The 26164-nt window shown below is 36.9% G+C and overlaps 2 protein-coding genes across 2 annotated transcripts; both read left to right on the plus strand.

Moving 5' to 3' along the window:
• Positions 1-439: 439 nt before the first annotated feature.
• Positions 440-10185, plus strand: LOC127437821 (NADH dehydrogenase [ubiquinone] 1 alpha subcomplex subunit 9, mitochondrial-like). The gene is made up of 11 exons (XM_051693020.1): positions 440-529; positions 1790-1960; positions 2346-2443; positions 2561-2652; positions 3523-3664; positions 6695-6797; positions 7045-7115; positions 7844-7920; positions 8058-8153; positions 8292-8358; positions 9913-10185. Exons 1-11 carry the CDS (start codon positions 475-477, stop codon positions 10081-10083), a joined length of 1143 nt encoding a protein of 380 aa, XP_051548980.1. The 5' UTR covers positions 440-474; the 3' UTR covers positions 10084-10185.
• Positions 10186-11525: 1340 nt separating this feature from the next.
• LOC127437817 (probable polypeptide N-acetylgalactosaminyltransferase 8) lies at positions 11526-23978 on the plus strand. The gene is made up of 11 exons (XM_051693015.1): positions 11526-11700; positions 15016-15256; positions 15767-15933; positions 18315-18498; positions 18581-18778; positions 19503-19617; positions 19725-19910; positions 20029-20166; positions 23049-23144; positions 23461-23628; positions 23844-23978. The coding sequence occupies exons 1-11, from the start codon at positions 11526-11528 to the stop codon at positions 23976-23978; spliced, it is 1803 nt and encodes a 600-aa protein (XP_051548975.1).
• Positions 23979-26164: the final 2186 nt, after the last annotated feature.

Below are 26164 nucleotides of genomic sequence, written 5' to 3' on the forward strand. Positions count from 1 at the left end.
ACGGACGGACGGAGGGACAGACAGACAGACAGACAGACAGATAGATAGACAGACAGACAGATAGATAGATAGATAGATAGATAGATAGATAGATAGATAGATAGATAGATAGATGAAAATATATAAATAATAACATTTGATTTCTCTTATTACTGTGTCTGCATCTGAATTTCTGACGCCTATTAGAAGCCAAATTAACTTTTTTCTAAAAGTGTGGGTCTGACTCTGGGACAAGGGTAATGCAAGAGAAGGAAAACATTTAAGATGAAGGCATGTTAAAAAAATGTTTCAGGACAGATTTATTTTGACCTTCATAAAACAAAAGCAAGAAAGTTTCACCTGATAGTTTTAATAAAAACAAAATCCCCGAAATTGCAGAAACACCCAATAACGGCAATAACTGTTCGCTTTCGCGTATTTCATCTTGAGTTTGACTCTCCGCAGTTTCCGTAATCCGTGCTGACGGCCAGAGACATGGCGGCTGCCACTATGATTTGCCGTCCTGCGAGTGTCCTTTCAAGGATTTCAAGTGAGTTCACATTTATATTACTGTACTATACAGTTTGACTGTAAACAGATGCGGTTGTGAATTAGACTGTTATATGGCCGAGTTATACTCTGACGGGGACACGTTTAAAGATGTCGTTGTCTTGTGTGTAGTGACCCCAAGGCCTTATTTATGCAGTAATACTTGTACAGGCTTATCAAAATATACCATGTTTTTTATTCTAAACACGAGTGAATGCAGCCATTGCTTTTCAGAAATACAGGCAAACACTGTCACTCTTCCGCTCTGTTGCTCAAAACCTAGTGAGCTCCTTACATAGACAGCATCCTTCAGTTATTCGAATGTAGCTTTTTTATTTATTTTTTTTTTTGACAACATGCACTCACATAATGCCGTTTAGGTTGGCAGCTAACTAGGTTTTAAGACAGTGCCCGTTTGTATTCCAAAGAATAACACTCCAACGACGATATCTGATGGTCTTTTATAAATTCACTTAAAGGAATAGAAACGAAGATTTGTAGAAAAATATCTCAGCTCTGTGGGTCCATTCAGTGTAAGTGAATGTTGGCCAGAACTTTGAAGCTCCAGAAAGCACGTAAATGCAGCATAAATGTAATCCAAACTACTCCAGTGGTTAAATACCATATCTTCACAAGTGAAATAAGTGTGGGTGAGAAACAGGTCAATATTTAAATTATTTTTTACTATTTAAATTTTTACTATAAATTCTCTACCTTGCCCAGTAGGTGGTGAAATACACGAAGAATGTGAATCACCATAAACAAAAGAAGAATGTGGAAGTGAAAGTGGAGATTTATAATAAAAAGGACTTAAATATTGGTCTGTTTCTCAACTACATCTATCATATTTAACCTCTGTAGTCTTATGGATTACTTTTATTCTGCTTTTATGTGCTTTATCGTAGCTTAAAAGTGCTGGCCACCATTTACTTGCATTGTATGGACCTACAAAGCTGAGATATCCTTCTAAATATCTTTGCTTGTGATTTTAGAAGAAAGATAATCAGTAAGATTTTCTCTCAGAAAGTCAAATACATTTTTGGGTGAACTATCCTTTAATTGATGTTTTGAATCACACCATATGTTCTCCTAACTTTAACTCTGATGCTTATCAAGTGTTTAGGCATTACTTGTGCTCAAATGCTTATTTAATGAGTACAACACAGCAGTGTTGTATTATTGACTGAGAAAGATCGGAAGTCATTTTGACTTGAATGTGTCACTCTTTATAGTTTTCCATTGTTTCTTCTCTGTACTTTAGGCACCTGTTCTCCAGTGGTGCTTGCAGCTGGGCCTGTGGCAGTTCAGCATAGGAGGATCCATCATGCCGTGGTGCCCCGGGGAAAAGGAGGCCGCTCCTCCTTCAGTGGAGTAGCTGCAACAGTGTTTGGAGCCACTGGCTTCCTCGGGAGATATGTTGTCAACCGACTCGGTGAGTCAAGATAAGGGTTGTCACGATACCAAAATTTCAGTTGTTGTTGCCGATACCAGTGAAATAAAACATTTCTCTATACTAGTTTCGATACCACAGCAAAATGACTATAATTTCCACATAAAGTGGTCTTTTTTTTATATGTATTGATTTACAGGTACTTTTAAGATTCCTAGTCAAGAGACTTTTCTTAGCAAAAGCCAGAATAAGCTCAGTTCACATATAGCCTAAACTATCCAGGGCTGCATTTCCTAAAAGCATCACAAGCTTACATTGATCTAAGAGACCAAAGTAGTTTCTTCAATCTACTTAGCTTACAATGCTTTTGGGAAACACAGCGCAGTGCTATTTTATTGGCTTATAAAGTTGTTTGGCTTTGTTTCAGGACGAATGGGCTCCCAGATCGTGGTTCCCCACCGATGTGACCAGTACGATCTTATGTACCTCAGGCCCATGGGAGATCTCGGCCAGATCATCTTTATGGTGAATACTTCATGTATTACATCTCATGTCTTATATGAGGAGGACCAGATTTCCCTCTAATGAAAGGATGTTGGAATTTAGGCTTCACTGATCAAATGCTTTTTGACACTGTTTCAGGAATGGGATGCAAGAGATAAAGAATCTATCAAAAGAGCAATCTCTCACTCCAACGTGGTGATCAACCTTGTGGGAAGAGAGTGGGAGACCAGGTATTGGATAGACTGTACTGGCAAATTAACATGATGAGGGCTCAACAAAAAGGATTTTTCTGCTCACCTGGTCCGGCAAGTAGTGCAGAGTTTTACATGCTCTGCCAACATTTTCACTGGCTTCACCACAAATACAATAAATAGCTATTGAAAGTCTTATGTTTTCTTTATAAAGAAATTCAGCTATAAATTCATATAAACTTCATATATACACATGAACAGACTTTTGCTGGACAATTATGGCATTCTTACTGATTCTAAGTCATTCTTGCTCTTTCAGCAAATATTTACATTTACGTTCACATGCATTTGGCAGACACTTTTACCCAAAGCGACTTACAGTGCATTCATGCTATACATTTTGTCAGTTTGTGTGTTCCCTGGAAATCGAACACATGATCTTGGCATTGCTAGCGCCATGCTCTACAAGTTGAGCTCCTGGAACCTTATTTTACAAACTAAAATATGTTTGTAAACCATCTAGATATGATTACCGTGGTGACTTGAAGCAATCCTTCAACAGTGTTCAATACATCACAAAAAATATATATGTTTAGTTTGCAAGATATGTTGACAACGCTGCACTGGCTTGATAGGACAAAAGGTCTGCTATCTGACCTGAAACACTCTGACAGTGGTCCTGAGCCACATATTGTTGAGCCCTGATAATGATAAAGTGACAAACTAAGAGCATTTTCATATCTCAAAATCAAAGGATCCTTGATTTATTAATATTAAACTGAATTCAGCCTTTTTCAGACCCTGATCTAATAAAAATAATCTGATGATTATAATCAAGTAATAAGTGTTTAATAGATTATTGCTATAACACTGAAATATAATAACACATTTTTCTTTCCTCTTTTAAAGGAACTACAAGTTTGAAGATGTCTTCGTCTCCATCCCTCAGCAGATTGCGAGGGCAGCTCGTGAAGCCGGAATTAAAAAATTCATTCATATGTCCCACCTTAATGCAGATATCCGCAGCCCCTCCAAGTATCTAAGGAATAAGGTAATGTAATAGGTAATAATAATAATAAGGTAATAATAGTTCACCCCCACCCCCGCTCAAAAAAACGTTGCGCCACCTCTGAAACAACTTTCCGGCTGGCATCTCTAAAGGCCAAACGTGAACTTTCGCTGTGATTTCTCCCTGCGATTAAAAATTTTGAATCAAAACAATAGATTCTTTACGAGCCATTCGCACCTGGAGCAGACATTCACTCCGAATATTGGGCCGACAAAGCGAGGCTTTTTAAAAAAAAAATCATGCCGGGTGTATAAAGAAACTCGATGTAGAAATCCTGAACCAGCGGTGAGGATGTGTATTTAATTTGCATCATATGATATTGCTGCATCACTGCCTTGCATACTCTTTAAAAATGATATGATCATATGTGGATTGTCTTTATAATTTATACCATATTGCTAAATGTTTTGCCTTTGCATTTAATCGTACGTGAGTTCTCTATATCTCTAATATAATAAATATTGTGGCATCTACAAAATAATGGACTTACCTCTAGCAAAATAAGTGGAAATAAGCTGTTAAATTTTTTTAACCATGTGGGTGAATTATCAGCATAGAAATCATAACGTATAGTATACTGTACAGTAACCTATATAAAATAACATCTTTTCAATAAATGTATTCTTAATATTAAATATATATACACAAAAATAATGAAAATATTTCAAAAATACATCTGAACAGACATCAAAAATCAATGAATATCTCTCTCTTCTGCATGCATGCACACCCATCTTGGGTGTGTTTGGACTAAACGGCATCTTATGCGGGCCAAAATATTTTATTTAAACATTTAGTAATTATTTGATAATTATTAAAAAAATATATTTTAATTATTTGTTTTAATTACATGTCTGCTTCTCGGTCAGAACCCGGCAGCATCAAATTTGTTTTAATGCATCATATCTAACAATAATTCAGTGAAGACTTGGAAACAACTGAGAAATTAACCGTGCATGTATACGTATTGATTATACATTTCAGCATGTCACAAAAAGCTACATCAACAACGTGCATTAAAGGGATAGTTCACCCATCATTTACTCACCCTCATGCCATCCTAGATGTGTATGACTTTCTTCTGCAGAACACAAATTATGATTTTTAGAATAATATTTCAGCTCTGTAGTTCCATTCAAGTGAATGGGTGCCAAAATGATGGTGCTCCAAAAAGCACGTAAAGGCATCATCGTAATTCATACCACTCCAGTGTTTTAATCCATATTTTCAGAAGTGATATGATAGGTGTGGGTGAGAAAAAGATCAATATTTAAGCCATTTTTTGCTTGAAATTCTTCTCCCTGCCCAGTAGGGGGTGATATGCATGAAGAATGTGAATCCCTTAAAACACAAAAGAAGAATGTGAAAGTGATCTGTTTCTCAGCCACACCTATCACATCGCTTCTGAAGACATTGATTTAACCACTGGAATTGTATGGATTACTTTTATGCTGACTTACGTGATTTTTTTGAGCTTCAAAATGTTGGCACCCATTCACTTGCATTGTATGGACCTACAGAGCTGAGATATTCTTCTAAACATTTTCATTTGAGTTCAGCAGAAAGTCATACACATCTGAGATGGCATGAGGGGGAGTAAATGATGACAGAATTTTCATTTTTGGGTGAACTATTCCTTTAAGACAAAGAAATGTGTGATGTAGCAGTTTCCTTCAGAATCAAAGCACATGCTCATCATGTTCAACAAAAAAAGAGAAGTCTAATTTTTTGAGCATGCAGGAAGTGGTGTAATTCCAACAATTAACTGTGATAAACCATTGTTCTGCACTGTGTATATATGTCTTTGTATTAAAATGCCTTGTATACCAAAAACGTGGTGGTGTCTCTACAAAATTGTTATCTTTATTGCTATGTTTATCATTTACATTTTGTTTTATATTTTTGTAGATATTTTTTTTTATTGTGTGCATTATATAGACTCTTGGAGTGTTTAAATGTCGTCACTTTTAAGGGTTTTAATCAAATATATAGCACAAACAGATGTAAGTGGCAATATGATACAATTAAACATTTGTTTTAACAGTCATTGTGAGTGCGCATTACACAGTGATTTTAAACAAATGTATTTAACACAAGTATAAATGCGTGGCAGTGGCATATAACACTCTTATTCCAAATGATAACATGAGCATAAGCAAATCAACAAACTCTTCATCACTGCTTCAGCTTGTAGAGAAATCCATTTTCATGTTTGTTTTTTCTCGATCTGCTTGCTAGAGAACTTGTTTGTTAGTTAACTTGTCATTCTTCTGCTCATCCGTAATGGGCGGAGGTCAGATCACCTCAAATATGCCGTATCAGGGTAAAATTGCTTGTCGTTTAGTCACCTATTATAAAGGCGTGCATGTGATAACGGCAATCATTCGTGTCGCTTTCTATGTGAAATGGCCATTTGTCGGCGATGTGCCTCTCATAGTCGCATCGCCTTTGGTGTGCAAAGACTTTAAGGCCGAAAATAATGTTAACCAGTTGCCAAATAGCTATGTAGGCATTGTTTTAGGGTACTGGTGTAGGTAATGCAGCCTTTCTAAAATCTAGCCAATAGTTAATGCAGCAATTTAATGCCATTTAAAGGTAATGTTATAAAGGTTATGGCAATAATAGCAAATAATGACAGAAGTGTAACCTTCGGCATATGCCAAGATGCTCTCGAGGGTGAACTTGATCTTCAGCCTCCACATCTCTGTCAAAAGTAGCTGCTGATGTTGTTTCAGTACAGGAGAAGCCCTCCACAATCAAATGTAAACTCCAGTCAACTGGGATACAGCCACAGTATGTTAATTATGATTAAAAAAAATCAAGTTCTGTCCTACTTTTTTCTCTGTATCAGTTATCACTTGGAAATGGGTCACATTGTGAATGCTGTACCATGTTCTCCTGAAGGTTGTTGCATTTAGTCCATAAACATGATTTTTCCCATTCTGCAAAAATCACTGTAAAAGTTAGGCTCCATTCTTGTTTAATAACTTGTCAGAGTGTGTCCTCTTTCAGGCTGTAGGTGAGGCAGCAGTGAGGGAAGAGTTTCCTGATGCCATCATTATGAAACCCTCTGAGTGCTTTGGAAGAGAGGACAGATTCTTTAACCATTTTGCTAGTAGGTATCTGACTGCTCCCTGAAAACAGTAATTGATCATAACAATTTAAAGTATGCATTCATTTATATGTGACTATTGGCAACAAAAGAAGTATTTGTTCTGCATTAAATAACAACTATTTGTAAAGACAACGGTAGGGGGCATTCTAGTTCACATCTAACCCAAAGTCATGCATGTTTAACCTCAGCACATTGTTTTACTGTATCAAGATTTTCTCTTTGTTTACACTTAATGTTCTGCATTTAGACATGCGTTGGTTTGGCAAAGCTGTGCCTCTTATTGCAATGGGCAAGAAGACTGTCAAACAACCTGTTCATGTGAGTACCATGACCCTACATTTCAGATCCTTTTTCTGTCCATAAAAGCTAGCTAGGCAATATAGCTAAAAAAAACATCTCATGAATTTTTAGCCTTTTGACAATATTTGATGTAGACTATATATTCATATTTGTATGTTTGCTCTGAAATGGCTTTAATGTGAATCATTGTTTTGACCAGCAGCTATTGAAGCCAATAATATTTAAAGTGTTTAGTGGCAGAAGTACAGTAAAAGTCTTCCACACTGTTTAAATGAACACAAAGATAAATTATATTTAATTATTTTCATTTATCAATACATAGTAATATTTTAAACTGCAATATTTACCTATAGCTATTTTTACCAAAACATACTAAAATGTGAAAAATGCCAGGTGGAGACTTCAGCAAACATTCTTGAGTGATGAGACAAATGAATGGTTGTTGGACTTATCAACTACAAAACCATTTTGCTAAAATTGAAATCAGAGACACTGTTCATCTTAACTCTCATACTGCCAATTTGTGAGACAAGGTAGGGTTGCAAAATCAGTCTGATGTGCTCTTTAAGAAAAGGATTTAATATTTTTTTAACCCCAGCAAAACAATTGAGAATGTACTATGTATTCTATATATTGCACATCCCTGCTGTCCATTTAAAGCCAGTGTTCTTTAATGTCTGTGATAACATTAGCATATTGTTCTCAGATTAAATAATTAATATTTTTCCCTCCCTTACTTTGTCCAGGTGGTGGATGTGGCCAAAGCCATCGTCAATGCCATCAAAGACCCTGATGCCATTGGGAAAACATATGCATTGGTTGGGTGAGGATTGTCCCAATCTTCACTATTGTGTTTGTTTTTAGGGATACCTTCCAATTTTGGCTGACTGTGGTCCAGTCTGCTATGATTTCCTGTGTTCTCATAAAGAGTTTTGAAAAGAGAATTGTTTTGCTCTACAGGCCCAATCGGTACTTATTGCATGACTTGGTGGAGTATGTGTACGCAGTGGCCCACAGGCCGTTTGTGGCTTACCCCATACCTCGCCCTATCTATCAGTAAGCATTGTGTGATCTCATAAGTTTTTGCTATGTAGTTATCCAAACAGTGAAGAGTTGTCTTACCCAAACAATTTACGGAAGCTGTCTTGGGGCTTGGCAGATTCATGTATTCACATTTTGATTCTTTGGTTTCAGGCTCATCGCAAGCTTCTTTGAGATGAATCCTTTCGAGCCCTGGACAACCCGAGATAAAGTAGACCGGGTATGTGTCTCAAGTATTTTTGCGATTGAGTTTTACATCAGAGTTGAATGTCACTGTAACGGGGTTCAGGATGGGCGAGGTGGAGGCGGGAACTGGCAGAACAGTCAGCATATCTTTAATGACATAAATCAACTTAAACAAACATAAACACACAGACACACACACACACAGTGGAGGTGTGTGTCTTTCTCTACAACTGGCGTCCCTGGCTCGTCTTTAACTGCCTCCCGGCTGATTAGGACAACTCAGCGCCGGGCTTGCGTCCTCATGGCCCGGCCATACCCTACTCCTCATCACACTCCTCCACTGCCCAATTCAGGCCGGGGAAACCTCCAGCATGACGTACTCCCCTCCCTTCCTGGAGGGGAGTTGTTGCCCTTACGGCCATCCATCTGCCGGCAGGTCTTCCTCGCCTCTCTGGAGCCCTGGGAAAGAGCTAGGGGGAGAGACAGAGAGAGAAAGAGGACACGCCGTCGCCTTGTCCTCAGCCAATACTCTACCCTCTGGTGGATAATAGCCGCTCCTCTGACCCCTGGTGGACGGTAACGGCTCCTCCCCTTCCTGCCGGACGGCAGCGGTTCCTGTGACGACTCCGTCGCCGTGGCACCTCCACTTCCCGGCAGATGGCAGCAGCGAGGACTCCACGACGGCGCCTCCCTCCTCCTTCCTGGGTTTCGGCAGCATTGTAACGGGTTTCAGGAATAGAGGAGGCGGGAACCGGCAGAACAGTCAGACACACACACACAGCGGATGCGTGTCTCTCTCTCTCTCTCTCTCTCTCTCTAACTGATGCCTCTGGCTCATCTTTATACCCCTCCTGGCTGATTAGGACAATTCAGCACCGGGCGTGCGTCCTCACGGCCCTGCCACTCCCTCTTCCTCATCACAGTCACTTAAGATTTTTATATAATACATTTGTGTGAAAACTTCTAAATTGGTATTAATTGTATTGTTCACATATTAGCTCTGTTCCGAAACCTAGTGAGTGGCCTTGCTGTCTAATTCATAAATATACAGCTACCGTCTAAGGTGGCATAGTAAATAAAATAGACCCTCATAACTGACTGATTTGAAATGCTCTACTTAAGCAGCAACTCTGCACAGTACGAGCACTACACAAACGGCCCTTATTTGAACCATGGAAGGTTTGACTCACAATTCCAATTGAGTTTAACATTAGCATTTCGCTAAGCTAATGAAACACTACTCTAATAAACTTAAAGATGTGGCACACACAAATTTGTCTTTAAGTTCAGTCATGAAACTATACATGGATCAAGCTGATAGGTTTTCTTACTGAAACCCTCCTCCTCCTCAGCACCTCTTGTCTACATATGCTTCACAAAGACTGTATGTATGTCTAGTTGTGCAGCAGTATGCCATAACATTATTCAGCCTTCGTGTAGGGAATGTGCCTTTATTTCCTTAAAATGCTGTCTATGTAGGCAGCTCACTATCTTCTGCAGCAGAGCTCTTGTCTTTGCTTAGCAGCACATGTAATGTGCAACCTAAATATGCAACAAATAATTATCTAAATAATCACCCCATTTCTAGTTTCACACAACAGACATGAAGTTCCCCGACCTCCCAGGTCTGGAGGACTTGGGCATCACACCTTCCTCCGTTGAGCAGAAGGCCATTGAAACTTTACGACGTCATCGCCGCTTTCGTTTCCTGGAGGCTGAACTTGGAGAGACCAAGCCTGCCAAAAAAGTCAGCTATTGAGCATCTGGTGGTCGGTCCTGTTTCCAGTCAGCTCTTTGATGTTCCTCACTTGATGTCGAATTTTACTTTTTTCTGTAAATAAATAAAGATATTCAACCTATAGCTTTGTCTCAAAATGTCTTCTTTTTTCATAGATCTAAATCATATAAGCAGTGTCCCCAACAGCTGAGCCACATGTCAAAAATGATTAGTGTATTTTAAAGAGATACAGTACAAACACACTTTTTGAGCTTATACATGTTGTTCAAAATGAAGACAATAAATAATTGGACTCCTTCGGGCTGTCAAAAATTAGTGGAACATGTCCGTAGTTAATACGCTGAACTACACCTGTGGTTACTTTGCAGGAACACCTTTGTCAGCAACTAAAAATGGATTGAGATCAGTTGGTTCAAAGTAATTGCATAAATAGCTAAGTTTGTTTATTGTAAGGAATGTTTGTTTAGAAAAAAGGTCTAGCGTAATTTGTGCCACTTGGTTTGATATTTTGTATCTACTGCAATTTCATTCAGACATTTTTTAAAGGTGCACTCAGTAACTTTTTGCTCATGTCATCTTGGACTAACAGTGACACCTAGTGATGTGGATGCAGCATCATTCAAAATCAATAGTTTTCAGTTACAGATGCCATTGTAGAAATTCAGTGTTCACCGTCAGCCATGATTAATCCAAGAGTGAAAGTGTCCAATAACAAGACAGTTACTGAGATTAAGTGAGTAGTATTCATCTGGTCATGTGATTCTAAAATGGCAGCCCCCATGAGGGCACCCCTGCCCCATGTAGAATAACACAGCTTTTATAAGGTTACTGATTTGACTAGAGTCCTCATCTCATGGGAGTGGTCATGATTCATGATTCAAGTTTCAATATTACAATTGATTTATTTAGAAGTAAATGTTTTTTAATGGGGAGAAAATTACTGAGTGCACCTTTAAGTGTCCAAATTATTAAAGAGATATATATTCATGCTAAATGTATCAAAAATAAAAAAAATATTGGCTACAATATTTTATATTAAACATTCAATTTCATTAAAAAGAATTTGTATCTACTGCACTACTGGTTTTCTGCTGCTGGAGTCTCAAATTATTTAGGTGATACATATACCTGGTCTATTAAAATGGGCATAGAACATTCAAATAAAATAATATCCATTTTTTTATTGTGGGTGTGTGTGTGTTGCCACATCACACATTAAACATTGTTTAACTGAGAACAATTTGTATAATATTTTTTAGCACAGTTGATAGTTCTGTTCCAAGAACTTTGACTTTGTGCTTCAGACAGTATCAGTAGCTCTGTAAACCACTCCCAGATCTCGTTTCAAAAGTTTTTCACAGCAAATCAAAGACTACACCTTTGTTGGCAGATAGCTTTATGAATGATCTTTCTTACTCTTTGGTATTTTACTTATAAATCACGAACATTAAGACAGTTTTAAAATGCGGCTTGCTGCAAGAATGAGTTTTTTAGTTGGGATTGCTGTCATAGCTTACTCTCTAGTGTACATGTCATTTATTAGACATCAGGAGTCTAGAGACAGCAGGTTACAAAAACCAGAAGATACTGAAGTTCTTACCAGATTGAGGAGAATAGAAGATCAAATAAATAAAATAGGTGAGTCTGTGACATCTTTGTTTTGGATTTTCTATTATGCAATGTGTATATTGCATAAATTAACTGATAAAGATTTCACTTAGATTACCTGTTCAGCTAATTATAGAAATTTTTTGTTTGTGACTTTAAAAATTGATATTTTTTTCTATGCATGCTTTATGATTGATGTATGACTTATTTTCAAGATTTTGTAAATAGATCTGAATAAAACAAATATTGTTTTCAACATACTTCACACTTGGAATAGTAGACTTAGTAGTATTAATTAAAGGTGCATTCAGTAATTTTTTTTCCTCATTAAACATTTTTTACTCCAAAAGAAATGAATTGTAATTTTAAAATAAATGTCTAAAATCATGACTATTCGCCTGAGATGAGGACTCCAGTCGTATCAGTAACTTACAAAAACTGTTTCAATCTACATGGAAAGGGTCCCCTCATGGAGACTGCCATGTTACAATCACATGACCAGTCGATTATTACACGCTTAATCTCAGTAACCGCCCTGTTATTGGACACTTTAACTTTTGGATTAAATGATTCATGGATTACTGAGAATAATTTCTACAATGGCATCTGGAACCAAATAACTAAATATCTGTAAATAAAATTGATTTTGAATGATGCTACATCCAGGCCACTAGGGGTCACTGTCAGTCCAAAATGACAAACAAAAAAGTTACTGAGTGCACCTTTAATAAACAATTACAAAAATATACTTAAGGTATAGTTCACCCCAAAATAATTAAGTCATCATTAACTCATCAGTTCAAAACCCATAAGACTCTCTCTATGCACTGTAGGATTTTTACAGTGCTTTAAGATTGTTGCTTGTCAGACTGTACGATACACATCGTTGCCGACTGTGTTCCCAATCGTCCCGATCAGTGAACGTGACTCGCGTTACGGGAGTGTTGCAGAATAGAAGCGAAACGGCAAAATCTGCCCAGAGGAGCATTTCTCTCTCTCTCTCTCTCTCTCTCTCTCTCTGAAAGTCAGGACATCAGCATTTCCGTTGCTCTAATACCACTCCATCACGAGCATAGGCTAACATTTAAAAGATGGATTTGATCAAAAAGGCCTATAATAAGATGATCACAAATACATAAAATTACAGATGTTGAGAATGAACGTAAGTGCGGGAGGTAGCCTACAGTAATAATGAGCTACCACAAGCAAATATTCATTGTGGAAATAAAAATTACAAACTTCTCCGTTCACATTGGTGAAAACAAAAAAAGGTGGGTTATAGTATGTCTTTGTCCTCTTTTAGATTAGTAACCTATAGGCCACGCAAAATTTCGAACATTCATATAAGCTGATAATATATCACGCTTGCAAATTCCCTATGGATGATGCACAAACATGACATAGATTTCTATTATAATCATAATGAGCTTTATTTCCAATTATGCTTACACATACAAGGAATTTGTCATGGTGACAGGAGCTTCCAGTACACAACAATACAAAACAGCAACAAGACTTTTAAAAAATAATTACAAATTGAATAAAAAAAAATAAAAAAATTGAAAAGAAAATAAAGTATATATAGAATACACAATAGACTATATATATATATATATATATATATATATATATATATATATATATATATATATATATATATACACACACACACACACACACACACATATACATACATATACACACATTTATACATATATACTGTGTGTGTGTATATATATATATATATATATATATATATATACACATACACACATACACATACGTAGTGCAAATCTAAATACAAATCGGTTATATACAGTGCAAAGGAATGTAATGGCAGAAGAGGTTGGATGTGTTGGATAATATAAAAAGACTAAGCTGTGTATTGCACATTAATTATTGCTCAAAGGGGCAGTTTTAACTGTTCATGAGATGGATAGCCTGAGGGAAAAAACTGTTCCTGTGCCTGACGGTTCTGGTGCTCAGAGCTCTGAAGCGTCGGCCAGAAGGCAACAGTTCAGAAAGGTAGTGGGCAGGGTGAGTGGGGTCCAGAGTGATTTTTCCAGCCTTTTTCCTCACTCTGGAAGTGTATAGTTCTTGAAGGGAGGGAAGGGGGCAAGCAATAATCCTCTCAGCAGTCCGAACTGTCCTTTGTAGTCTTCTGATGTCTGATTTCATAGTTGAACCAAACCAGACAGTTATTGAAGTGCAGAGGACAGACTTAATGACCGCTGAGTAGAACTGTATCAGCAGCGCCTGTGGCAGGTTGAATTTCCTCAGCTGGCGAAGGAAGTTCAACCTCTGCTGGGCCTTTTTCACAGTGGAGTCAATGTGGGTCTCCCACTTCATCTGTATCTGCTGATTTGGATTAAAACATCCCACAAATACTTACCAGTATAAATTGTTCAATCTTTCTATTTTATTTTATTTATTTATTTTTAAATAAAATTGGAGTGGTGTGAATCTTAACTAAAGAAGTTTACAGACGTTTAAAGTAAATTTATTAAAAGTAAAATAGTAATTAAAATAACGTTGTAAAGAAAATGCATGATAAATGTAAAGAAAAAAAACGTGTTAAGAAAATGCAATCATTTATTTATTTTTGTTTTGTAGCCTAAGCGCTGTATTTATTTAATTCAGAGAATTATGGTTTCATATTGCTGACGTGTTACACTTTTCTCCAAGTATTTTCTGCTTATTTATTTAATAAAACTTTTTATATAAAATTAAAAGAAGAAATAAACATTGAAAGTTGGGCACAAATGTTGCTATGGTGGCACAAACACAGAGCAGGTTTCTTTCCAAGTGTATTGGGGTGTGAGAGAAGAGTGGAATATCTCATCTGGCCGTCGTAATAGCAGTCACAATATACGACTGCGATGCTAAATTTCTGACACTGCCAGAACTTCGTCGGAGGCTGAAGATCATCGCAAAGGCTATTAATCGGCCGTTGGTGAACATGTCACACTGAATGCTGTAAGATTGCCGATTTTGCCCTAAGACTACAGAAATCCTTTAGGATTCCGAAATTTGTCTCAGACGGCAGAATCGTGGCCAAAATCGTACAATGTGCAACGGGCTTAGAAGACAAAATGAGATGTCAGGCAGAATGTTAGGTACTGAGAGCTTCAGTCACTATTCACTTTCATTGCATTGTTTTTGCCTACAATCAAAGTGCATATAGTGACTGAGGCTGTCATTCTGCCTAACAATTCACTTTGTGTTCCACGGAAGAGAAAAAGTCATTTGGAACAATATGACGGTGAGTAAATGATGCATGAGCTAGGCATTTAGGTACATTAGTAGTTTCTGTGGCAGTCTCAAAGGTTGGCCTTTTCTGTACAGCCAAATCCATAGAGTACAGAAATCAAAAAGACAAAGTGACTGATGGGGAGCAAAAAACTATGACGAAAATTAAAATGAAGAAGTTGTATCCACGATCATCTCTCTTCAGCTCATGGAGAGCTGAACTCACTGAGGAGGAACAGATAGAGGCGGAAAAGCAGTTTCAGGAATATGGCTACAATTCTTTTCTCAGTAACAGATTACCGCTCAACAGAACAATCCCTGATACTCGAGACCCCAGGTAGGCTTGGTCTTATATCCTTTGTTAAGTTTAATGCATGTATGTGGTCAAAGCGGCATAGATTTGTAACATTAGATGTGCCTGGATTTGTAGGCATTGGAATACGAACGAGGGCAAACAAAGACTGACATTGCAGTATTTGCAGATTACTATTACTGGTGAAAGTTTAATGTTTGCAGTTATATGCAGTCCAAAAACAATTGTTGACACAACTAAACATGCCTTTAGCTGCATATACCAGTCAAAAGTTTGGACACACCAACTCATTCTTTATTATTACTATTTCCCACATTTTAAAGAAATAGTAAAGTCATCAAAATTATGAAATTAGACAAATCTATTTCATATTTTTGCTTCTTCAAAGTAGCCACTTTGTGCCTAGATTACAGCTCTGCACACTATGGGCATTTTTTCAACCAACTTCATGAGGTTTCCACCTGGAATGTTTTTTTAAACAGTACTGAGGGATTTCCTTATCATGTAACCTCTTAATTTATCACAAATGTGCAGATGTGCTGAGAAGAGCTACCCCAAAGACCTTCCAACCATTAGTGTGGTTCTGATTTATCTGAATGAGGCTCTGTCGATCATAAAGAGGGCTATCTGCAGCATCATTGACAGAACACCTGCACATCTGCTGAAGGAAATTGTCTTGGTAGATGACCATAGCTCCAATGGTTTGTACACTAACCGTACAGTTCTCACATAGAAATAATCATTTTTGTGTAGTTGAAGGTTTCCCATTTGAGCTGCTATTTAATCAAGAATGTTTCAAGCTAAGATGGTGAACTTAAAAGTGAAAGGTCTTCTTGATGTAGCCTATTTCCTGAATCCTGGCTGTGCCTTGTGTTTGGCCTTTTTTCAAGCAAAAAGGTACGAGAGTCTGCGTTATTTTGAAAATAGTCATGGCTGGAGGGCATTGTTATGCAGGACATTCAGTGGACTAAATTCACAACCTTATTCACGCTAGCGCCATCTTTGATTTGTAACGAGAATGACAACAAGGCTGTGAGGGATAGACTTACCATCTCTTCAATGGGCTGTACTGCAGTTTAAAGTGTTTTTTTGGATCGTTCCACTTTGATAAAATATCTATCCAAGTACATTCAGTATGCAAAGAACTCCAGACAACATGATTTGTGGAAAATCAGATGTGATCTAGGAGCTTAATTCAGCTTTATACCATTCGTGCCATTGAAGAGATAAGTCTATCCCTCACAGCCTCATTGTCATTCCCAAAGATGGCGCTAGCGTGAATAAGGTCTATATAGCGCAGCCTCAAGTACCTTACTGATTTTATATAATTATTACTACATACTAAAACGTAAGGACATAAATGTTCATTAAAACATTGCTTTTTTTTTAATTAATTTGTTCAAAACATTCAAACATTTAATTTGAACAAATGAAATTCTAATTATGAAAGTAAAACCTTTTTTTTTTCATCTTATTAAATTCGCCGAACGTAAGTCAAAAGTTCTTCAGTTAAAATCGGTCTGTGCCTACCAAAATTCGAACCACTGCACCCGGTGGCCAAAGCAGAAAATGTTTATTAAATGTTAGGGCTGGTGTCAGCTTCAGTTTCCATGTGAAATGTCCACAGAATGGCACCAAAAGCATGTTGTTTTAGTTGTAAATTATGTAATACAATGAAGAGTAATGCATGTTATATTGACTCTACATCCAAACCCCAACCCTAAACCTAACTGTCATTGGAGTTAAAATATAATCTTAGAGGAAAAATTAAAACTCCAAATCGCACTCATCATTGATTATCTGAACACGGCTACTTCCTGGTTTCCACAAGTAACCAGAACCCGTGTCTGTGAGGTTGCTGACGCAATGCATCTGTACACATTAGTAGCGCCAAAGGAAAAGGTAAATTCTTTTAAAGAGGCCCTGTTATGCTTTTTGGGATTTTACCTTTCATTTAGAGTATAATATAGCTGTTTGTGCACGTAAAAGGTCTGCAAAGTTACAAAGCACAAAGTCCATGCCAAAGGGAGTTACTCTCTCCCACAGAAAACACTGCCCTGGAACTGCCCGAAACACCTGGTTTGCAGTCCAGCCATTACTTCCGTGACTTAGCTATGTCACTATGTAACACATTTGCATAATGCCCGCCTAAGGGCTACTTAGCCCTTGGGAGCTGAAACTCGGTTATGGTAAGGGACATAACATTTCCGGCACATGCTCTAAACGGTTGACCAATCACAACTGACTGGGCCGGCTTTTCGGAAAGGGGGGCTTTAAAGAGACAGGAGCTAAAACAACGTTTCAGACAGAGGGTGAAAATAGGTGCTGCAGCAATGTACAGTATGAGAAAAATAATGTGTTTTTTGAACGTTAAAGCATGTAAACCTATTCTAGTAGACCCCCAAAATAAAATTATGAACCTGTAAATGAGCATAATATTTAAACTGATGCAAAAATGTCTGATGGGAGATGGTGATTATCAGTAACTCAGCAGAATGGAGTCAATGTCAGGGTACAGGAACATTCGGTAAACATTCTGTGGGATCATGTTGACATAAAAAGTGTAAACCAAGGTTAATAGGTTCAGAATTCCATATTCCAAAATGGGTTCCAAATTGTCTTGAAGCTGAAGTGTAAGTGTATTTTATGTGCCACTAGTGTCATTAAACAAAATTGTAAAAATCATTTCAAACAATGATTTTCAAAGAGGTTTTCCGAACAGTTCCCCTTCTGCCATTGGTTGAACAAAGAAATTGTCCCACCCCACACTCACGCCATTGTTTGACACTTTTTGGGGAGTGTCTACAAATGGCTAACTGTTGCTAGTATTAAGCTGGGATATGAGAATATCTTAAAATCAATCAAATTACACACTTTAGCTTCAAGCAAAAAAAAAAAAAAAAAAAACCATTAGATGCATATTTTCTTAAGAGTTTTTCCACTGAATCCCAGAATTGATGGCGTCACTGTTTTAACATTGAAAAAAGAAAAACCACACTTCAGCTCATCCCTAAATGTCTTGTAAACTAAGCAAAAATTAATTCCAGGATATTCTAATGATTATTTAATCTCTTCTTGGCAGATGATATGCAGTTGTCTCTGGATGAATATATTGATCTGATTAATAAAGACAAGCCTGGCTTGCTCAAGAAAGTGAGACACAAAAGGCAGATGGGTCTTGCAAAGGCAAGAATTTCAGGCTGGGAGGCAGCCACAGGCCAAGTGGTGGCCATTTTGGATGCCCACATTGAGGTTCAGAAGGAATGGTAAAAACTCCTACAGTGTGTGCATGATAAGATGCAATTTATATATTTGTTGTATAAACATTTCACTGTCTTGTTTTTCTAGGGCAGAGCCACTGCTTGCAAGAATTAAAGCCGACAGGAAAATAGTGCTTTCCCCTGTGTTCGACAAAATACTTTATGACACCCTGGAGGTTATTCAGTATTACCCAGCATCTCAAGCATTTGATTGGGCTCTTTGGTGCTTGTATGAGTCCTTCCATTCAGAATGGTACACACTTAATGACCTATCAGAACCAGGGAAGTAAGTAACTGGATTTCCTTCTTAACTCGGAGTTAGATAATAAATTACATACAATTTATGATCTATGTTATCCCTGCATAAGAATCTTAAATGTTTCCTCTTATTTTTAAGTTTCAGTAACATTCTTTGTTTGATGTTCAACCTTCTGAAGCATGAATTATTAAAAAAAAGACTTTTTAGAACAAGAATGTACTGTAGTCATTACCAATATTTATACACTCAGTGACCACTTTATTATGAACACCTGTACACCTGCATATTCATGCGTTTATCTAATCAGCCAATCGTGTGACAGCAGTGCAGTCATAAAATCATGCAGATATGGGTCCGAAGCTTTAGTTTATGTTCACATAAACCATCAGAATGGGGAAAAATGTGATCTCAGTGATTTTGACCGTGGGATGATTGTTGGTGCCAGACGGGCTGGTTTGAGTATTTCTGCAACTGCTGATCTCCTGGGATTTTTTTATATTTTATATATATTTAAATGATTTATTTTGAGGGAGTCACACATCAATCCATTACAAAAGAAGATAATGGTGAATTTTCCAGAATTACTTGGTGCATCACCACTTTCGTCGCCATGTTAAATTAATGTTGTCATAAAAAAAACCCCACAATGACGTATAAAGACCCCACTGTTCTTGGACAGAAGCATGTCAAGATCTTTATAAATACAGTTAGCAGAATCTATATTTATTACATTTTTTTTTTGCCTTGATAGGAGTCCCTCTGTCATGGGTATCTTTGTAGCTGATCGTCAGTTCTTAGGAGAAATTGGTCTTTTGGACGAAGGAATGATAATTTATGGGGGTGAAAATGTTGAATTAGGAATACGTGTAAGTCATTACATACTGCACATTGCAGCAACAAATCTATGCAAGTAATACATGTAAAAAAAAAAGCTTTGATCAATATTGTATATTATTACATAAAAAAAAATCAGGTCTGGCTCTGTGGCGGAAGTATTGAAGTGGTGCCGTGTTCTAGAATCGCGCACATTGAAAGAGCACATAAGCCCTATTCACCGGATCTCAATAAGAACATGATTCGAAATGCATTACGGGTAGCTGAAATCTGGATGGATGAATATAGATCAAATGTGAATATTGCCTGGAATCTCCCGCTCAAGGTTAGTAATAGACAGAGACTGTCTGTCATTCACTTACTCTTCACACAAAATATGTCAAAAGACAAAGGTCACCCTGGACCTTCGTTGGATTGATAAAGTGACTTTTTTTTACCTCTAGGATCATGGAATTGATATAGGAGATGTGACCGAGAGAAAACAGTTACGAGAAAAACTTAAATGTAAGCCCTTCAAATGGTATCTGGAAAATGTTTATCCTCAGCTAGACACCTGGGAGGACATAGTTGCTTATGGTGCGGTAAGAAACAAATTGCTCATAGTTACACAAAATCTTTACATTTCTGATACGCACAAGGTTCAGCCATTTTCCAAGAGGTAGATTAAGTTTACTCTATAACAGGATGCTTCACTCTATATACTCTCAACTCTGTCTACACTGGTGGCCAAAAGCTTGGAATAATGTACAGATTTTGCTCTTATGGAAAGAATTTGGTACTTTTATTCACCAAAGTGGCATTCAACTGATCACAATGTATAGTCAGGACATTAATAACATGAAAAATTACTATTACAATTTGGAAAAAAAATACTTAAACTACTTCAGAGAGTTCTCATCAATAAATCCTCCACATGCACCAATGACAGCTTTGCAGATCATTGGCATTCTAGCTGTCAGTTTGTCCAGATACTCAGGTGACATTTCACTTGCCGTAGATGTGGCTGTCTTGTCGGGCACTTCTCACACACCTTACAGTCTAGCTGATCCCACGAAAGCTCAATGGGGTTAAGATCCATAACACTCTTTTCCAATTATCTGTTGTCCAATGTCTGTGTTTCTTTGCCCACTCTAACCTTTTCTTTTTGTTTTTCTTCTTCAAAAGTGGCTTTTTCTTTGCAATTCTTCCCATAAGGCCTGCACCCCTGAGTCTTCTCTTTACTGTTGTACATGAAACTGGTGTTGAGCGGGTAGAATTCAATGAAGCTGTCAGCTGAGGACATGTGAGGCATCTATGTCTCAAACTAGAGACTCTGATGTACTTATCCTCTTGTTTAGTTGTATATCTGGGCCTTCCACATCTCTTTCTATCCTTGTTAGAGCCAGTTGTCCTTTGTCTTTGAAGACTGTAGTGTACACCTTTATATGAAATCTTCAGTCTTTTTGTCAGTTTCAAGCATTGTATAGCCTTCATTCCTCAAAACAATGATTGACTGATGACTTTCAAGAGAAAGTTAATTTTTTTTTTGCCATTTTTGACCTAATATTGACCTTAAGACATTATAAGGCTGGCATCAGGATGTCTACAACCAAAAGGCACCATTTCTGGTAAAAGTCAAAGAACTCTCCGAGAATCAACGTCATAGAACTCTCTCACAAAAACTGAAATCTACAACTGAATATCACCACATGTGATAAATTGCAAATCACCTTTGCATTGTTTTACAAAGCTGAAATTTTCACCTGATTATCACCACAGTGTGATAAATTGCAAATCACCTTGCTGCCCCCTCTTTTCTCTCCCCTTCTCCCCTTCAACAGCTCTGGACCAACACAAAGACACAAGATTTATATGTAAAAATATAACAAATACCATGAAAACAAAGAATGCAACCGTATGTGTTTGATATCATTTAAGAGATCTCTGTGCGACTGGTATAATGGTCTCTCTCCCATGTTGATAAAATGAATGGTAACAAAGTTATAAGGTCTTTGCCCAATACTGCATAATTCTGGAGGTCTATCCCCCTCCTTGACCTACAATTTAAATGATCTCCTGTATGTTAACAAGGTTAAACCCCAGGGAGTCAAGAACACATTCACCCCCAAATTCTCAATGTTCAAAGGATAATACCATTTGGTACACAATGTTTATTCTGTCTAGGTATTTAAGGAAAGTTGGCAAGAAGCTCGGGGAATCTGTAAGCAGATATCCCATGATGTACCGCTGCATGTAGTTTTGTCAGGTATATTTCTTTGACTTGTCTTATATTTTTAGTAATGCTTGTTTATTCTGATCATGTGAAATTGGCTTTGATTTGAATTTCTGCAACAATGTTGTATATCCTACCTGACAAATAAATTGTTATTATTTGATTTATTCTGAATTCCTCCGAAATCATTTATATAATTACTGGAGCATTAATATAGGAGGAAGCCATTTAAAGACTCTCATTTTGAATTTAAACCACTCAGGACAACCACCTAGGACAACCGGGTAGGAGAAAGCCATTTAAAGACTCTCAGTCACTGCTCACCGCCCGTCTTAGCAAGTTGTATGTATGTGACTAAGTGGCAGTATCGTCTGGTTAGGAGACAGGCCAAACCAGACGATATTAGTTAACCCTACAACCGCTGACTAAGAATGGAACTGGCTATCCATTTTCGGGAGGTTAATGGCCGGCGTAAGTCTCCAAAGATCGAAAGGACAATGAATAGAAGAGGATTTAGAGTAATCAATAACCTAAAAATGTTAAATTAAAAGAATGATCAGAAATTAATTAGAGCTTAAATATAAATTAGAGGTCAACTTAAAATTGGAGTCAGATAAAATGAATAACGGAATCAAATGTGTGAATTAACAATAATTACTTTACTTCAGCGCTCAGAAAAGACAGAACAACGCAGAGACCTTCAAGGGCAATTTATTGAAGTTCCACTCCGGAACGGATAGAAAATTATCCCTTTTTACAACATGTCAGACTATTGCATACTGTGGCAACTAAAAAACAAACACAAAGACAATGTTAAACTTCATTTAACAAGCCAAATAGCTTTCAACTGTGTTTGATATAATGGCAAGTGATTTTCTAGTACCAAATTAGCAATTTAGGTTGATTACTCAAGGATAAGGTGTTGGAGTGATGGCTGCTGGAAATGTGGCCTGTCTAGATTTGATAAAAAATGACTTTCAAATAGTGATGGTGCTGTTTTTTACACCAGTAATGTCCTGACTATACTTTGTGATCAGTTGAATGCCACTTTGGTGAATTAAAGTACCAATTTCCTTCCAAAACAGCAAAATCTGTATATTATTCCAAACTTTTAGCCACCAGTTTATATGCACACTAAATACTCTTTAATCTGTTGATATACACTGACATAAAATATCGTAATGTCAACTCATGGATATTTATCCATCTAAACTAGTTATCCCAGCTGTTGCTGTTTATTCCTCGTGACAGTTAAAGAACGATCTGCAAGAAAACATCTGCATTGATCAAGGACCTGTTCCAGGAAGTGTACCAATTATCTATGGGTGTCATTACTATAGCCCTCAGGTACTGTATGTGGGCTTACAATGCAACTTTGAATGCAAATCTGATTGCCACTTTAATCTAAATGAAACAATCATTTAAATCTGGTTGTCTTATTAAATCTGATTGCCAAAGGCCACATGCCAAGAACAGTATATTGTAAATGTGTATCTATTCAGATCAGTTTTATCCAATTATCCAGGGAAAAAAAGCCTTTTCAAACAACAAATGGTGTCCCTGAAAACAATTTACAGAAAGAAAATACTGCAATTTAATACTAAAGGTAATTTTTGACCCTGGAATAAACTGTGAGTTATATTCATTTGGCCGTCTCTCACAGCAATGTTACTATAACCGTAATGGAGAGATCTACATTGGAGGCATCAAATCTCACACTTATGATTCTAACCGTTGTCTGATGGATTCTGGCACTGGAAGCACACCTTCATTACATGACTGTAAAAATGCCAAGGAGAAAGGACTCAGTATATACTGGAACTTCACCCAGGTACAGCTGTTTTGTTTTTGTTTTTTTTAAAAAAAAAAAATGTATTTAATGTTTCACAAAAAATAACACTGTATATTTACACAACATATAAGAGCAATATTGTTGACATTGTTATGTGTTTCCTTTCCTATTCTCTATTGTTCTATGGTGTAGCCATAATTATTATTATATCATTAATATAATCAGTGAAATTCACTTTCTTGTTTTCTGTATAGGGCCATGAAATAAGAAATAAAAATACAAACCGATGTCTTGAGATTGCCCAAGGAGAGGATTCCTACTATTATCTACTCTTGCAAACATGCACAGGACAAAAATGGAGAATACAACATGTTGTCAAAGACTTTTAAAGGGAGATTTTTAAAGAGCTAAAGTAGGCTAATCAGTGCATTGGACACTCGGGGTGGAAACATCCATCCATCCATCCATCCATTTCTGATGTTGTATAGATTTTACAGTATTCAAAGTACATAAGGCCAATACAACCTTTGTTAAACCTTTTTGGTAAAATATTGGTAAAAGTTTGTCTTGATGAACTTTCCTTTTGCTGTATACAAAAAAACATTTCCCCATCAAATGAGCATATGCTTGTGAATTTGCTGGTGTGGATAAATTTGAGTGCAAATTGTTTGTTTCTTGATAAGAAATAGTGCCTGACATTCCGGTTTGTATTCTTTGTGGGTCACTTTGATAGTTCTTACCAGGCCCAAATGCAATCTGTGTGCATTTGAAAATGCTTTCAGCAGCCATAAACATGTTGTACTTTAAACTCGTTTTAAAGCATTTTACAATGTGCAGAATTGTGCACATTTTTCAACGATTTCAGCGCAGAAAGTCTGCAGATTCCGTCTGCAGTCTGTTACAAGTAACCCTAACCAAGTGAACTAGTTTTGTGAACTATCTTTAATCAACAGTGAATGAAAAGGTACATTTGTCTTGAATGTTATGCTATGTTATTTTTTCTAAGGGTCATATCAGGACATGCTGTGTGTCCTGTAACAGATGTTTATTATGTTGTTTCAATTTGCTTTTTAAATAAAAACATTTCTCAGTCACATCACTTCAAACTGTTGTTGGTTTCCTCAATTATACTGTAAATAAAACAGATTATTACGATCAAATAATTCAGCAGGGATGTGTATCTAATTTGTATACATTTTTAAATATTTACAGGTATTTTCAGGTCAGGACAGGCTGTCATATTTAACTTGTCGCAGGTGTTTTATATTGGGGTAGTGTCATTTATGTGTATAAGTTATTGAATTCTTTTATTAATAAATAATTAATAAAATAATTCAGTGACCCAATATAAAACACCTGCGACAACTTAGCCAAATATAAATGTGACAACCTGACCTTAAATTTATGGGGGAAATTTTAATAATAAAAATAATAATAAAACAGTTCCTGAGAAAACTGATCAACCTCTCAGTTAAAATCTACCTTCACTGTATTGTTGACTCTTGCATTAATGTACACCAATGTGACTTTATTGTCCTCACTTCTCACAGGTATTACAAAAATATGATGACATTAGGTGTTTGAAATCAACATACAAACCCTCTGCTATAGAAAACAAGCATCTGTGCAATTGGACTTTTGACTCAGAACCCTGTGTGATAACTAACCCAGTTTCCCCTTAAATGCATTTCCCCCCTGTAAATGACAAAACATTCTGACATAATGCGTGAAAAGTTGACTGTGTCTAAAACTGTGAGCATTAGTAAAGCACATTATCATTATCACATATCGTGGAGTCCTTTATCAGCAGAATGTTGGGCGAACAAAAGTTTGTGTACTTTCAGTAATAAAATGGAGCAACAGGGTTAAACCTGACTTTTTAAAATGGGTTTCATTTCCAAATGCTGCTATATTACAGTACAGACAACAAGAACATTTTTTACAACAAGATCACTAAAACAATATCTCTTTATCTCATTCAAGATATAAGAACAAGAAGAAAGGTACAGAGTATGGAATAGGAATAGATAAGGCAATTGGCTGTACAGAGAATGACTGGTTGCATTGCATGGGACAAAAAGCATTGCACAAAAGCACTTACTGTATCTTTAGTGTACATCTCACCCAGTACATCTGAATCTAGTCAATGTAAATAATATTATCTCCCACCACTGACAGATGGGTACACATGTTTTGCTATTTGTAATATATAATAATAACACTGTCATGCTAAGAACATTCTAAGTCCTGCCCAAAGTGACCCTTATCTTGCATTTAGGTCCGGTTAGGTTATTTGCCATTAGTGACATGTGAAATAGGTATACATTTTGTTTGATTTAAGTAGTAATGTAGGGTACTAACTGTCAAAAGGAGATTGATGGATGAGATAAGATTGATGGACGAGATAAGATTAGGATGGTGAGCGTGACTGTGGCTGACAGCTGCATGTGTGTGATAGTGGATGACGTAATGACGGTTATGTGTTTGAAGATAAAGTTTGAGTGTTTTTTAACAGATAAAGATTTAACGGTTGGTTTGTATTTAACTGATATAATTCGGGTGTGTCAAGTGAAAT

The sequence above is a fragment of the Myxocyprinus asiaticus genome, chromosome 48, assembly GCF_019703515.2.
Source record: "Myxocyprinus asiaticus isolate MX2 ecotype Aquarium Trade chromosome 48, UBuf_Myxa_2, whole genome shotgun sequence".
NCBI lineage: Eukaryota > Metazoa > Chordata > Actinopteri > Cypriniformes > Catostomidae > Myxocyprinus > Myxocyprinus asiaticus.

Bases quoted from the DNA above. Each gene is read 5' to 3' on its own strand.
- LOC127437821 (XM_051693020.1), top strand. From the start codon at position 475: ATGGCGGCTGCCACTATGATTTGCCGTCCTGCGAGTGTCCTTTCAAGG. The intron at 2,653-3,522 runs GTATTGGATAGA...CCTCTTTTAAAG, and splicing joins GGAAGAGAGTGGGAGACCAG to GAACTACAAGTTTGAAGATG. The intron at 3,665-6,694 runs GTAATGTAATAG...GTCCTCTTTCAG, and splicing joins CCAAGTATCTAAGGAATAAG to GCTGTAGGTGAGGCAGCAGT.
- LOC127437817 (XM_051693015.1), top strand. From the start codon at position 11,526: ATGCGGCTTGCTGCAAGAATGAGTTTTTTAGTTGGGATTGCTGTCATA. The intron at 11,701-15,015 runs GTGAGTCTGTGA...TTTTCTGTACAG, and splicing joins AGATCAAATAAATAAAATAG to CCAAATCCATAGAGTACAGA. The intron at 15,934-18,314 runs GTTTGTACACTA...TCTTCTTGGCAG, and splicing joins AGATGACCATAGCTCCAATG to ATGATATGCAGTTGTCTCTG.